Source organism: Perkinsus marinus (genome assembly GCF_000006405.1).
Source record: "Perkinsus marinus ATCC 50983 genomic scaffold scf_1104296927884, whole genome shotgun sequence".
NCBI lineage: Eukaryota > Perkinsozoa > Perkinsida > Perkinsidae > Perkinsus > Perkinsus marinus.
In genome coordinates this window covers 188,202-202,906 of record NW_003217015.1, presented here as the reverse complement: position 1 = coordinate 202,906, position 14,705 = coordinate 188,202, and the positions used below count along the sequence as shown (strand labels likewise).

The window sequence follows — 14,705 nt, the reverse complement described above, 5'->3', positions numbered from 1 at the left end:
CAAGGCACCCGACCTCTACAACAGATCCGGACCAGTGGCCGAGGCAGTATCATAATGATCAGACCACAGTCAAGGTTGGTGCGAATAGGTGGATAGCCTACCGATGATTCTTGGTACTGATGATTGTCCGACTCGACCAGCACGCCGTCCTAACAAAGAGATTTATGGTAAGTGGCTCGGAAAGACGCCCCCCACCGTCCCTGGCGAAGACACACTCTCAGAGTCCGCAGTGGCAGCCGCAGGCGGGGAGGACTGAAAAATGCACGTTGCAGGGATTGAACCAGGGACCTTCCGATCATGAAGATACACTTACCTCATGAACATGTGTGTCGACCGCTGGAGCATGAACAACCTCTCGTTCCGAAGGAGAGCTATCCGTCTCAGGCAGCAGGCCCGACGGCGCAACAGAGCCAGTCCTGAGACAAAAGGAGAATCTTTAGGTCCACCCATACAAGATACAAAATAGGTCAATGATATACCTACCAGCCCATCTTAGCATACAGGCTTTGTTCATTCTGTGACATCTCCACCGTTACATCGACATCCAGCAAATTCTTATCCTCTGTATAACGATCCGCCGGGACAGCGGTGATAGCTGCCTTGGACCCCTCCCTAACATAATCACTATAATATACCACAACCATGGGCTACCATGTACTACCTTTTCCTCTCAGCCGCCAGTGTGTTGCTCATCTCCGCGAAAAGCTTATCCTGGTAACTCTCATCACGGGGATCAGCAAGGCTGGATGCCAACTGAACAGAACGGCAGATGAATACATACTAACCAGGGATCGAACTGACGACCTCTACATTTCTAGCTTACTAACCTACCACTACACTATTTATACCCACCTGTGCATTCACGCTCGTAAGATCCTTCCGCCAGCTCTCGAACAGCTCGCTATCCTTATTCACCAACTTGGATGGGCAATATCTAACGAACGCCCGAATACACCCGGAGCCAATAAAGTTCGGTGCTACGTTCTAGCGAAGAAGACAGCCTCCGGCAGCCTGTTGGAGTCCACAAGCGTATCCACACATCTCTCGGCATCACCCAGGAGCAAAAACGCAGAAAACGCCACATTCCACATCTCTGAAACACAAAATACTCATCCAGTATCGCTTCGCTCCGCTAATATAACCCACCTTTCTCCTTAGCCATAGAAGCTACCTTCTCCAGTAGAGACCGATCCCCAGTAGCTTGGGCAATGAGCATGAGGCCGGTGACGTCACAGCCTTGTGAATAACAAGTAGTCGCCAAGTCGATATCACCCTGACGAGACAGCTAGTGATGGACACTATACTCTGATGGGCCTCATATGGAGGCACTATAGTTAGTTATGAAGTTCGCGTGATTTCAAAGAGGAGTGGTAAGGATAATAACAATGCCTCCAGGTGGGCAACATTACCTGCTTTAGAGCCTGATCACCAACTTGCTTCCACTTAGAGTAATTGACTGTTCTATCAGCGCCTGGTGGCAACTGAGCCGTCAACTCCCCCACAATCTCTCCAGCCATCTGTAAGTCACCGAGATTCAAGGCCAGGTCCAACCTAACAACATATTCCTCATCTTACATTCTAGACACAACACCAGTCAGCGCTCACTTATGATCCTTATCGGTAGTGATCTCAAGGGCCTCTCTGACATGCCCCTGGCCCTCGAGGAAACGAGCCACCTTGTTGTGTAGAGCCTTCGGGATGGCTGAAAGAAACACATCCCAGCTAGAGAAAACAAGAGCATGAACAGACCCACCTGCGAAACACTGCTCGGCAGCACCAAAGTCTTGCCTTACTACGGCACTTTCATATTGGATCAACGCCAGGCTCAACCTGAAAACCGACGATTCAACGAAGGAGTGGTATGACACCACCTACCCGAACGAAATGACGTTGTAGTCCCTGTCCATACAATACACCTTCCCATGCTCCGGCATATACCCCAACACATACAGGGGCCTGACAGTCACTACACTGTGTGCTTCTCTCCAACGACTGTACCAACCTATCAGTGTGAGCAATGACCTCAGTCTGACCTGCCACAAGGCAGCACAACTTCTGGTTCGATGAGATGTAGACGAAGGAGTCATTGCCACACCACGTACCAGACATGACCTTCTCATTTGGCAACTAACATAAATACACTATCAGTAGCACTCGGTAGCTATTCCTGACCTCATAAGTGGGCTCAAAGGCTATTTCCAGACCCTCCTCATCAATGTTCGCTCCTCCTGCTATCGCCGCTACCACTGAGTCCTTATCATAGTGTAGTACCTAAGCCCACTGACGTTACACCCAGCCGATATACTATGCATGTTTGTCGTTACGAAAGCACCATCATCCTCAGTGGCCAAAACCACAAAGTCACCAGAGTCACTCCAGATGACAGCAGTAGGGACAACGTCGATCCTTCTGATCAGTCTACTGCTACTCCACTCGTAGAAGCAGATAAAGTCAGAGGTCTTCACACACAGCAAATAACCTGTCGTAAAAACAACATCCGCCGGGATCGAACCCGGGATCTCCACATTACCTCCAAAAATCTCATCAACAGGGAATGGTGGCTTGAAAGACGTCTCCTCCACAAAATCCTTATAGATGGTAATCCTACCAGAAGCTTCCCTCGTGGCATAATACGTGCCCGATGCCGCTCCACTGGCCGACCACACGAATTCGCACCCGCTACCAAACGCCTTGTTTCGCAGAGCCTGAACAGAAACCATTCGAAAACGGGAAGAGTACTCCAACTGAACCCTACCTGTGCAGTGAAGACTATCCATTCATCATCACCGCATACAGCGAACAACCTCCCATTAGGATGATGAGATATGGTCTGTGGGAATATCTCAGTCGATCCCATGTCCTTCACTGACAGAGGCACCATCTCCCCATCACCCAACGTATCTAGGAAGAGCCATACCACACAAGCTGACATAACCCTGCCTAGTACCAAGGACGTGGTCATCCACCTGCCTCAGGTTAGCAGTATGTATCTCATTCCCTCTAGCCCAGACGATCTTCCCACCAGCATGCATAGACACAACAGGCTCCTCCGACCCCAGCTGGATGACCATCGTTCCTACACCAACCACCCCTCGAAACAACCATCAACAACCACAATCTCACCTTCATCGAAGCCCAAGGCAACATCGTTCGTACCAGGAAGGCACGCAACGCTCCATAGTCTTTCCAGGAGGTAGTTCAATGTCGTCTCCAAGCGGTAACTGACGACCACCACCTCCGGGCCACATCCCCAACACCATCATAGACCTACGTCGTGGCATGCCAGATCCTGCAAGTGCCATCCTCGCTGCCTGACAGGATAACAGGCAGAGTCGGATGGAAGAGGACCGAGGAAATGTTGGCAGTATGGCCGCTAAGGACCTAACAATGATCACTGATAACCACAGCGACTGCTGATCATGAAGGCTGACCTGCAGGCATTGCCTCGTCTGATAGTCCCAAACACGGACCGTCTTGTCATCGCCTCCCGACACCAGGTACCTAACGCTCCATGGTGGCGTAATTGTGAGAAAAAAACGTCATTACGGCTTATCCTTGGAAGGACTGTATTCAATACAGTTGACTCCTCTCGTATGGCCAGTCAACGAGAAGTGGGGTGCAGTAGAACCACTAGTTACTCCCCACACCTACCACAACAACCTCAACTCATCCAACATTCCACCATCACACTACCTTGATAGATCGATCCAAACTAGCCGAGGCGAAGATATTCATATCCTTAGGATTCCACTGTACCATCATAACATAGTGAGCATGTCCCTGAAGGGCACCAGTTCCTCACACCTACACCAACGATCGGACCCACCTCGTAAGTGGCAGTACACGCCCAGTCCTTATCCCAATCCCATAGCTTGATGGTCATATCATCAGAACAGGAAATGACATAAGGCAGAGTAGAGTGCACCGCGATGTATCGAATGTAGTCCCCATGGGCTTCGATGGTCTGATGGTCAGTATTGTTACATACGACAGACACCGTCAAAAAAGAGGGCACGAACCTTGATTTTCTCCAATGTGTTTTGATTGTAAACGCGAAGGTTCATATCATCAGATCCCGCGATTATCCATTGTTTCCTAGGGATAAACTTGGCGCATCGGACCTGCATTCACGAAGCCATACCACACCATACGCACTTCACGAGCCGATCTCTCACCGGCAAAGGCGCTGAAACCTCAACCTGCTTGACCAAAGCCTGAGTCTTGTAGTCCCATATATAAAGGTTACCAGAATACATAGCGCTCAGTACCTACCACAAGGCACCCTCATAAATGGCCACTAGTAGCAGTGATAGAGTACCCAGGGAAGGTCCGGACTGGGGTGGAAGTCGACTGACTTCACTCGGTCCGACCGAGCGTTCATTTTCTTCTTAATATCCAAACGCAGCGGCATGATGATCACGAGTTGTTGATAAAAAAGGCCAACCGCCGGCTCAAGACGCAAGAAAAAACTGCACAATACAACCACCTTTTCAGATAGGAAACTAATCAGTCCATCGCTGAACCCGAACCTGCCAGACTCGGATCCATGTAACAGCGTTAGCTCAGATGGACGAGTTTTCCCCTCATTCGACTATTATCTACAATACTGCATTCGCCCAAGTAGGCTCGGAAAGCGAGAGGACAAAGGGTCTGAGAAGCAGCACTGTGGACGCTATTATCGCTGGGGGATTGGTGACGGCACGATGAAGAAATCTAATCCACTACTCGACCAACGAGAAGTGGTCGAATATTATATAACTCTTCGTGATGATTCCCATATGATCTAAGATCCATTGCATTGACCGCTAGACCGATCACTGCTGAGTTACAAAAGGTTAAGTCGGCAGCGCTATAGAAGCAACTTTCGAGATACAACTGAGTTGTCATTACTGCAGTGTCTGACCGGGTTCGACGATTAATTCGGACGAAATAACCCACATGTGATGTTTTCGCGCACTTTCTACATCGGCGCAATTTGATCATTGTCAAGTTTGATATGAACTGTAGGTCAAGTTAACTTTCAGGGTGCCATAGATGAGCTGAAGCCGTGGGGAAAGACAGACTCTCCTTTCCATAGCACAAAGCCAGTCACAAGTATAGATTTGGGCACCGTGTCGGCAACGGTGTAGGCATTGGGGGATAAATACCCATGGGGTTCCGGTCGTTCGTACGAATGGAAACGGGCGCTAACCTCCATTTCACGATGGGACACAGGGCAAGATGAAAAGGCCTCGAGTCGGGACGCGTGCTCCTTGGGAAAGACACAGAATCGACATATTGCACATTTTCGAGGCGATATGAACCTAAGACTGGGCATGGATACTACTGAGTTGAACAACTCCTTTGATTGTCCATCAACCCATACAATGTTGATAGTGGAAACATCATTTTAGTTACCGGCATGTCACATGATTACAGAGATTAATAACGAGAGGGGTAACATAACAATTAATACTGAAGGGCCGTCGCCGGCCCCTCCCATCTGGGGGATGATCAGATCCGTAACCCAGAAGCCCTGAACTTTCATATTCGAGTCCACGTTGCGCATCACATCTTCGTTGTTCACCTGCGTGGTACTAGTCAGAGTAACACAGTAGCAGATACAATGTAAGCCTTACTCGAGTCGTAAAGGACCAGAAAGGCGGACTGCTGTTAGTAATAGAGGGGTTGACGTTGGACATAGCATTCATGACGTCAACTCGCATAATATATCGATACCGTTGCAGACCAGCCCCCTGTGGGAACCGCACTGTGAGCACGTTGTCTGAACCTCCACACTAAACAGAACACGGTTGGACTCTCTGCCAAACGATGAGAGTCCCACCGTAGTTCCAACAGGAGGAAAGACGTAGTCGTCCGGGATCTCATATCCCGCAATAGCACTGGCCTCAGGTTTCATGTCGAAATGAGAGCAATTGCTAGGAAAAGCAAATCCCTGAGATGAACCATGTCCATCTGAAAGATACACCCAAGCTACCCATGGTGCAGCGAGGACAACTTCATTGCCGACATCAGCACGGTTCATAATAGTAGAAGGGAGAAAGTAGACGGCTATGTTATTCCGATGTCTCTTGTACGTAAACTCCGGTACTATAGTCACCTAAAAGCCGTCTAAGGGTCATTAGATCAAACCGTCATTGAAGGTACCTCGACCAGGCCTGTGATGTCAAAGCCAGGCACACCGAGGCGTATGTCGATAACAAGTCCCGATGGAGATCGAATACGGAAGGCCCATGTATTGGGTTGTGGAGTGAATCGCGGGTTCTGGACATATCTATCATGATAGCAGCAACACCATTACAGCTCGACGACGATGACGGGTCTACGCTTTGATTTTGAATTCTTCCTCTGGTGCCTTCTCCTCGAGAGTATCGAATTTAAACTCAGCCTCGTGTAGGTTGGCCGAACAGTTGGTCGCAGAGCTCAAGTTGACATAGGATGCCGATTCGCATGAGAATATGAAGCCCTACGCAGCTCCACTGTGACCGTCGCTGCTGTTGCTGTGATTACTCTCGGTGCCTCTATCATCACGGTCGTGTTTCCCGAGAGAACCTTCGTGCTTTTTATAGTGAAATGGATGAGGTTTAGGTCATCTCCCTGACTGGTCGTCTCGGGTTCTATTATGGCGGTGTCTAGTAGTGCCAGGTCGAAGCCTGGAACTTCCTAGACAACGCACCAGGACCGCGAGTCAACCAAAGATCCCCACTTCCTCTAGGTGTAGCATGACTCCTCTCGTGTGCGTCTCAAATCGGAAAATATTCTGACCGTCTGGAGGAAGGGTTGGGGGATTCATCGCGCCCACTTGGAAAGCGTAATTCAGGCCGGGGTCCATCTTTTCAGCCATCTTCACAAGAGAACACTCGCGCCGGTTACAACATCTTATTCGACCACTAGGTTCATCGATCCCGAGCGTCAGAGAATAACACCAATGCTGATACGCGGTCCTCCAAATCTCAACCGAATGCGAACTTCCACACTTTACAACGCCTCTTGACGTACCATGGTGGGCTCAAGAGGCTCGGCGACTCACCGTCAAATCAATCAACATGAGACCTGTCCGCAAGTCGATCGTCGATTCACAAATGGTCCCCACCGGGAGCCCCACAAAAGTCCTACTAGGATCGAAAGGAAGGTCTGCCCCTACGTACCTAAGAAGATCAGTTCTAACAACAATAGCATCGACTCGGCACCTGTGATAATCCAAGTCGAAGCTGCGGACAGCACAGCCATCGTCCACAGGTTCGAATCCTGGTGGGAACCATATTCTCAAATACGAAGTTGGACGTGCCTGAGACTGGCATCCTTGAACAAACCAATCCGTCAGAGCAGCCTCAGTCAAGCGCTGGGGTAATTCAGTGACTTACAGCATCGCGCGGCAGATCAGAGTCCAATATGAAGGAAATTCCGATTGCGTTCTCAACTCCAGGGGAGTTCACACGGGACGCGACCTCGGCACGACGGAATGAACCGTGTATTTTGAACCCAGGCACATCATAATTCACATCTGACTTATTATACCTATTCCGCAGCTAAAAAGGAGCCTTCTAAGATGCGCTTTTTACAAGCTTGACGAGTCCAATGACATCGTCTCGAATCGCCAAATGTTGAGATCATCGGGTGGCGAAATAGATGGATTCGACATTGTCATTGTCAATACCAACTCGACCTCTCTCCTTAGAGGCTCGTCCTGACTGTCTATCAATAGTTGGTTGTCGCTGAGCCTAAGCTCGCTACTGATGGAATCACTTTGTTCTTCTGCGTACCTCCATTCCACCGTACTCGGGAAGCCCCCACCGGTCGATACCTCGCTAGGTGTAGCTCCATCCGGGGCGAACTCCGGCGGGAAAGTAATGACCAGTCGACAGGGAGGATCCACCTACCCCTAGTTGACGAGGCAGGGAGACAGGATTCTCACTTGCGTGGAGAGCCTCAAACGAATCTCGACGCGGTTTTCAGCAACGCTGACTTTTGTTTGCTCCGGTGAAATCAGATGAACGTAGATAATACCGAGTTGGTGGAAACCGGTAGTAATCTTCCTATCGAGAGGAGTCTTCGCGGAATCCGAATCGTGGGTAATGAAACTCCACAAGTTGCTCAACTGGGCTGAGCACGAGAGATGCCTCGAGGCCTTGTGAGCCAACCTGTGCACTTACCTGCATGGTCGTCCACAGAGATGGGCAGATCCGCGTTATACCCCGTCACGGAAAACGTAAGTGGGGTACCCTAACCGCATGATGGACAACCACGGGAGATAGGTGACTATATACCTTCTCCAGAACTGTCGTAGCACCTAGCGTAACCTCCAGCATGCCACCGCTGGATACGCAATATAGGACTTTATCGTTGCCACGCTCGACGGGTGGAGTGTGGAAGTTGGCGTTACTGCAGAGATTTTCGAGTTCGTCACATGCGCGCTGGTAACTATGGGACAGCCTTCGTGTGAACTTCTTTTACTCCGCCTACGCTATGAGGTCCGAGGCATACGATGTCTGAGGTACTTGCTGTGTGATGGTCTCAACTTGGAGACAGGGTGTGAACGTAAACGGACAACTCCACTGCCCATCAGTGTCGCGTGGTGCTGTTATCTAAGTGCAACGAGCGTGACTATTGATGATCATATGCATAGTCAGCTATGCACTGATTCGAATCGACTAGGAAATTGGACACTTCTCCGTACCGAGCAGTCGATCTCCTGGTCAGGGCGTGGTCGAGGAACTGCATACCCAGCTGGTGGTGGTATGGCACTGGGGAAATCGGTTTCCGTTGTAGGATCTACTATCCTAGGGCCGAAGTAGTAGCTCGTCACAGGGGCATGTATCAATATCGATCCCGATTCGGGTATCTGCCGAGCAGACTGTTCAAGGTTAGCAGTAAAACCACCGTTCCTACACGAGTTATCGGGGTAAGTGAGAAAGTGAAGGTGGTAAAAAGACCATGTGCAGGGTTCGAACTCGCGACCGACGTTCCTTCCAATTCTGGCAGTATAGTGTAACCCGTTGCAGCCCATGTCTCTGGAGCACTCTCATGTAGCGTATACGCCTCGATACGCCATAGGTTCACTTCTGGGGTGGATTGGGGGTTCACCACATTTGTCACTATTTGCTCATAGGTCGTTCCGCCCAGCAAAGACCTTCCAGTGCGCTCCTCGTCTTCGTTCTTCAACACTATCACATTATTCGAAGTGACGGTACAGGAGATGTGACTCGGCAGTTGAGTTGTGTCCAGTAGACTAGTCCGGGCAAATTCAGCCCTCAAGTCCAGGACGTTCAATAGGGTGCTCAAATCGGTGCCGGACGAGGCCTCCTCGATTTGCTGTGGTGTTGGATAAACACACGGTTGGCCAACAGCATCGACTATCAGAGCTTCCGGAGTGGTAATAGTTATGTTAGCTTGAGGTGGCAGAGCCTCGTACAATGAAAAGGATATCTTCACAACAGTACGGTACAGACCAACAGGACTCAAGCCTTCAACAGAGAAGTACCGGGCTCGATGACGGATCGGGAAACCGTACATTGCGCCGTTGTAATCAACCATAGTGCCATTACTCAACAGAGTTTTCATTTCCCACTTTTTATCCTCTACCGTAAAATCTTCAAAAGGGGTCGATGGATTCTCAATGAGTACTCTAAAGCCGTAGGTTCCGGGCTCCAGAAACGAGCCCATGGGCGTCTTTAGTGTGACAGTTCGAAGGCCGTCACCACGACAGCTCGTACCAGATGGTAACACACCAGCATCAGCATTTCCCACCGAGTCAGTAGAGAAATAGCGGCATACGGCAGGAAAATGGAAGCCCTGCGGCGCAGTGACTGTTATAACACCACCATTGAAATCAGATGTAGAGCTCGGCAACAGCGAAGTGGTAGTGAACTTGATACTGATCAGGTTGGGTGATGCCTCCCCTACTATGGAGTTTGCCGGGTTGTACGCAACGATATTCGTGTTGAGAATTTCCTGGATCTTCAAACCAGCAATCCAGTTCTCGCTGATCATCGTCACTCGAGGGTTACCGTCGTCTTTAATCAGAATGTTCCAGTAGTTGTGCGCTGGTGTGACCAACGGGTTCGACACCCTCGCTTCAATAGCGTAGTCGCCTGCAACAAGGGTCCTCGGGAGGGTGACCTCAGCAGTGAAGTCGTTCACTGGACACACGCACGAAAGTTCCTCAAGATCAGGGAAGTCACCATAACGTGTTCCCATACTAGTGGTTCCCACTATTTCACAACTTCGTGTGTCCACGTTGCGGATCAGACTGAACCCTTTTGGAGCGACCAAGACCAACAGTCCACCAACAGGAGCGTCGATCGGCAAACCCATGACGAATGTGACAACGTTATCAGCAAAACCAGCCCGACGGTCCTCTGTAGCTGGCAGGGATATATAGCGCGTCTCGGACATACGCTTGGTAAGACGGAAGCCTGAGACCGTCTTCTCTTCGACAACCTCCCCACCGACTCTGGTGGATAGAGTAAAGTAGTTGCTGATTGAGTTGGCAAAGGCAGGGTTGATCATATCAACCACGAAGGAGTACCTGGTGCCTGCCTTCAGTCCTTGGTCGGGATCATCAAAGTATCTGCCAGTAACGGTAGCTACTACGAAGGAGCAGTGACGTCGCCTGACCCACACGTGAAGCTTATTCTTCTCGTCCTCCACTGAGTGAATCACAGAGCATTCTTTCTCGCTAGGAAGTTGCTGCGTCACGGTATCAGTCTGATCGATGTCAGCCTCCTTCAAAGGGCATAGGAATGTGAACCCAACGGGGGCTTGGACCAGCAACTCCGCCCTCTGGCCTGAGAAGTAGCATCATCTAGTCAGCATCGAAATTCATACTGGACTGCATAGTGAGGACATCGGCGGTGGGTTCGAAGACGATAGTGGTCGGATTGTCCCAAGCTTCCTCCACGGGGTTGTATGCTGTGATGGACACGTCCACGAGGACCTGCAAGTTGCAGGTTGCAACCACACCCCACGCGGAGCGGACTGACCTGCGTGCGAAAGCCCGAGGTGCCTTTACTAGCGACATTTTGGTAGGGCTCATCAACATCGCCTGTGAGTCTATAGTGCTCAAGCCACCACGTATTTGATGCTGGGGACTCGGCTGGTATAGTAACTACCGCCTTGAAGCCGTATCTACATTGCGATGGGCACACTAGCGGCCTCTAACCTACTCGAATCCCGCCTGAAGATCGTCCGACAGGCGAAAAGAAAGGCTGTTGGGCGTCACACCCTCCACGATGGGTTCGGAAGTGGACATGTCAACAGCGCCAGTAACAGCAGCCGCCGTGGAGAAGGCCAAGGCAACAGCGATGCCCGCCGCCCCTCCAGTGCCGTCACCAGTGTACCTCAGGATGAAAGTGCTCTTGCAGGTCGAGATTGCCTGCTACCAGTTGAGACCTTCCGGAGCCCTCACCCTGATGTAATCATCGTATGGTACAAATTCTGCCGGAGAAAAACGTATGACTATCTCCCTGTTGCCTGAATAGCGGCTTGTTGGGAGCACCACGAAGGAAGTGAACTCTCTGGGGTATAGCTCGAAACCCTCAATTTTGGCGACATCAGCACCAATACCATCTGGTCGTACTGTATAGGCATACCAAAAATTCTCCAACGTGGGTGGTGTTGATGGAGGATTCCCAAACTCCACATCGAAAACCATAGTGCTCCCAGCAAGGACACTGGCTGGTTGAGGGAAGGTAAGCGTCAGTTGCCTTGCTTCATCACCCTTGCACACGACATCAGGCATGTGCACAGCTTCAAATCTCGGGCATCTTTTCTGGACGGTGAAGCCTTGAGGAGCAATGATGACCATTTTCCCATCGCCACCATGACCAAGATCCTGCTTAGCAGTTAGCGTGAATCGTATAAGATTGGAAGCATTGCTGATCTGATTGGCGTGGGCCAGAGTGGCAGCAAGCATTTGAGAATAGACAGGGAATCCTCGAACATCTCTAGTGGCCGCTATGATGTTCTGGAATGGCTCATTAGCATCCTAAATAGCTGTCGATGGAAAACTGCCAAGGGCCGACCCCACCGACCTTCACTGTGATTGTCCAGCTCTGCGCATTGGTTGCTTCAGAGGGGTTTTCCACCATCAGCTTCACAGTGAACTGCGTGTCCTTGAAGGCGGTCGTCTGGACTATCCTCAGTTCCCACGTGTTATCGGCCACGTTCATGTCCCACAACCCTACCAAGGCATCCTCGCCGTCCACAGACTGGGGTGCTTCACTGTCGACAATCTGACGATCAGATACAGCAAAAACACCATGACCAGGGATCGAACCGGGGATCTAGGTCGCCAGACTGACCTTGAAGCCTTGTGGAGGTTCTATAACAATACTTCCAGCATGCGTCACTGTACCTCCTGATAAAGGCCGCAATGGCTGTAACGTGTTGCCTGGACTGAACTGCATCGTTACCCATTGCCGAGCACCAGCCGCCTGAGGCGGCATCATCTCCCAGCCAACAGCGCAGCTACCAAGTACTTGAAACTGCCAAGCGACCATCTCCCCCTCAGGTTCACCAACAACATGGACTGGGCTATCTAACAGTACAGTGTGTGGATAGAGGTCAACATCTTGGTTAGAGTCTCGAAGACTCATGGCCACCCACACCATATTCACCGCTGCCGCCGGGTTGGGCAATCGAATCTGACTCGACCCCACGATTGGTCATGTCAATTTCCGAGCATGCTTTCAATGAGTGCTACTTGAAAATCGCTTGAATAGTCCTGGACTGTTGAAGAGCCGATAGCTATTCTAAACCCGTTGGCCTGAGTCCCATCAGAACCCGGGTAAGCTCTCAGTGTACAGCTACTGCCAGGGATGAAACTCTTGTTGGAGTAACCATCGCAAGCCGCGCCTGGGTAACCTTACAGCAACCAAGATGGCAACGACGATAAGATTGAGCAGGCGGGGCTGTCGAGAAGTGCCTTTCTCACCAAGCCTCCACTTGTCCGTAGGATGAGCTATGATATCAATACTATAGCCGCTGTCCATGGTACCAACGGTTTTCATGGCGAACGTCATGAGCTGTACGGCCCCCGGCTGATAGGACTCCTAAGGCCACCATTAGAAGCCCCTATTGATTTTGTCTAACCTGCGAACGTAGAGTGAACTCAGTGACCCAACCGTTGGTGTTGGAGGCGCCATAGGTGTCGGCGTTCAACTTGACCATCCTCGTCAAAGTCCTGAGCGCCTCACGGAGAGCGACCAAGGCAATAGCAGCGGCTCACAATGGGGCTTTGGTCTGCTCAATCACGCGTAGTTGGTAGTATTCGATAACGAGGCTGAATGAGTTGGAATTCCCTAACAAGATACGCCTCAAGGTGGTTCGAGGTGATACGATGGTGTCACCTCCACTGTCTGGTAGTTCTACACTTGGCATCATCATGAGCAACGTAAAACTATATCGAGTAGCCGCCTTCAGGCGCTGTTGTAACTCTATCCTCATCTCTGAAGGACGGATGCTATTACGTCCTCTCTATCAAGCCGAAATAATCATCTATATAACAAGGCTTGGAATCTTGCCTATAAACGCTTTCGGCCACCATCCTCTACAAAAGGTATAACTAGCAGGGTATCATCCCAACTCCACCGACTCAAGTTGAGCCGCTCGATCCCTGTAGATTTCTAATGGGTGTGGCTTGCGACACGGGATGTAATTTCCGCCACAGGGTTGGAAAATTCCCATCACCCGAGAACTGCCCACCTCTCGTTGAGAAATAGCAACTAGACAGACCAGGAAATCCCGAGGTAGCATCGATAACACTCGCACAGTCCGATGCCTCCACGAACGTAGCATAGTCGAGAACAAGGCGTATCTATTCAGCTCAAGCAGGAGAGCTTCCTAACGGTGATCTCTGACCTGCATAGCAGCCGCAACACTGTTATCAACATAGTCCGGGTAGTCGCTGGTCGTGAAGGTAAACCGCACAGGGCCCAACCTGCGGCAGTGATTGACTCATTGACGCCTGTCTGCCTAACCCATCAGTATCATGAAAAGCACATGTAGCGAATGGATCCGTGGTAAAGTAGAGCCCCGATGGTGATAACGTGGTAGTAGTGGTTTGAGCAAAAGCCAGCGTAGCCCACAGGAGACTACAGCCTATGAGGAACACCATGTCTATTACAGCTGCTCAAACGCCTACTGTGAGTTGCTCTACATGGTAGAATTTGTGGTAGGGAATAATGAGTTTTATAACCAACTCAACATCGGGGTGGTGATGATTAATCAAAACAGGGCATTGATGATGATGACTTATGACGCAACAACTTCGACATAGCCTTCTCGACATCCCTCCTTGCTAAGAATACAGTCTGATACCTACCGTCACCGCGCCACGAAATTATCACATCGCGTCCAACGTTCTCACACAGCTTCACTATTCACAAGTCTACTTTGCTACCACAGTGGAAAGTGACGAGGGAGATGGTCCACGTGATCGACAGGGAGTCGACCAGACAGTTTTAATGTTAGTAACGACCGTGTCGCGCCACGAGACTGTTGTCAATAGCATCGCGTCCAACGTTCTCACACAGTGGAGGGATGGTCCATGCGATCGACAGCAATATGAACTTTACCCTAGTTGAATCCAAGGTAGGCAGATCTGCAAACGGAAAGAATTCACAACCACACACGCAGTAATAATAGCACTATCGGCGACAATGGAGTGCCCTCTAGAGCACTCTGCAAGGAGACGTATAAACACG

The 14,705-nt window shown here is 50.4% G+C and overlaps 2 protein-coding genes across 2 annotated transcripts in view; both read right to left on the bottom strand.

Annotated features, from left to right (window-relative positions):
- Pmar_PMAR010089 (COPI protein, putative) overlaps positions 1-4,411 on the bottom strand; it is a gene marked incomplete at both ends in the record, with an annotated part of 4,598 nt that extends 187 nt beyond the window's left edge. Inside the window, 28 exons of the mRNA XM_002788512.1 lie at positions 102-149; positions 196-252; positions 314-416; positions 484-612; positions 662-753; positions 853-934; positions 982-1,093; positions 1,147-1,273; positions 1,410-1,461; positions 1,495-1,551; positions 1,606-1,702; positions 1,754-1,830; positions 1,876-1,956; positions 2,003-2,127; positions 2,173-2,271; positions 2,325-2,479; positions 2,531-2,705; positions 2,756-2,901; positions 2,948-3,076; positions 3,124-3,221; positions 3,272-3,381; positions 3,432-3,501; positions 3,547-3,647; positions 3,694-3,780; positions 3,827-3,964; positions 4,020-4,121; positions 4,176-4,268; positions 4,319-4,411. Of these exons, the coding sequence (XP_002788558.1) occupies positions 102-149; positions 196-252; positions 314-416; positions 484-612; positions 662-753; positions 853-934; positions 982-1,093; positions 1,147-1,273; positions 1,410-1,461; positions 1,495-1,551; positions 1,606-1,702; positions 1,754-1,830; positions 1,876-1,956; positions 2,003-2,127; positions 2,173-2,271; positions 2,325-2,479; positions 2,531-2,705; positions 2,756-2,901; positions 2,948-3,076; positions 3,124-3,221; positions 3,272-3,381; positions 3,432-3,501; positions 3,547-3,647; positions 3,694-3,780; positions 3,827-3,964; positions 4,020-4,121; positions 4,176-4,268; positions 4,319-4,411 (2,835 nt within the window). The remainder of the gene's footprint in view (positions 1-101; positions 150-195; positions 253-313; positions 417-483; positions 613-661; positions 754-852; positions 935-981; positions 1,094-1,146; positions 1,274-1,409; positions 1,462-1,494; positions 1,552-1,605; positions 1,703-1,753; positions 1,831-1,875; positions 1,957-2,002; positions 2,128-2,172; positions 2,272-2,324; positions 2,480-2,530; positions 2,706-2,755; positions 2,902-2,947; positions 3,077-3,123; positions 3,222-3,271; positions 3,382-3,431; positions 3,502-3,546; positions 3,648-3,693; positions 3,781-3,826; positions 3,965-4,019; positions 4,122-4,175; positions 4,269-4,318) is intronic.
- Positions 4,412-5,198: 787 nt separating this feature from the next.
- Pmar_PMAR010088 (hypothetical protein) lies at positions 5,199-13,170 on the bottom strand (the record flags this gene model as incomplete). The annotated part of the gene is made up of 23 exons (XM_002788511.1): positions 5,199-5,303; positions 5,456-5,566; positions 5,619-5,777; positions 5,825-5,935; positions 5,978-6,100; positions 6,148-6,274; positions 6,327-6,466; positions 6,707-6,844; positions 7,031-7,148; positions 7,191-7,288; positions 7,916-8,103; positions 8,154-8,223; positions 8,268-8,421; positions 8,963-10,787; positions 10,828-10,936; positions 10,983-11,127; positions 11,166-11,374; positions 11,498-11,986; positions 12,033-12,233; positions 12,303-12,434; positions 12,704-12,864; positions 12,935-13,052; positions 13,093-13,170. The coding sequence occupies 23 exons, from the start codon at positions 13,168-13,170 to the stop codon at positions 5,199-5,201; spliced, it is 5,109 nt and encodes a 1,702-aa protein (XP_002788557.1).
- Positions 13,171-14,705: the final 1,535 nt, after the last annotated feature.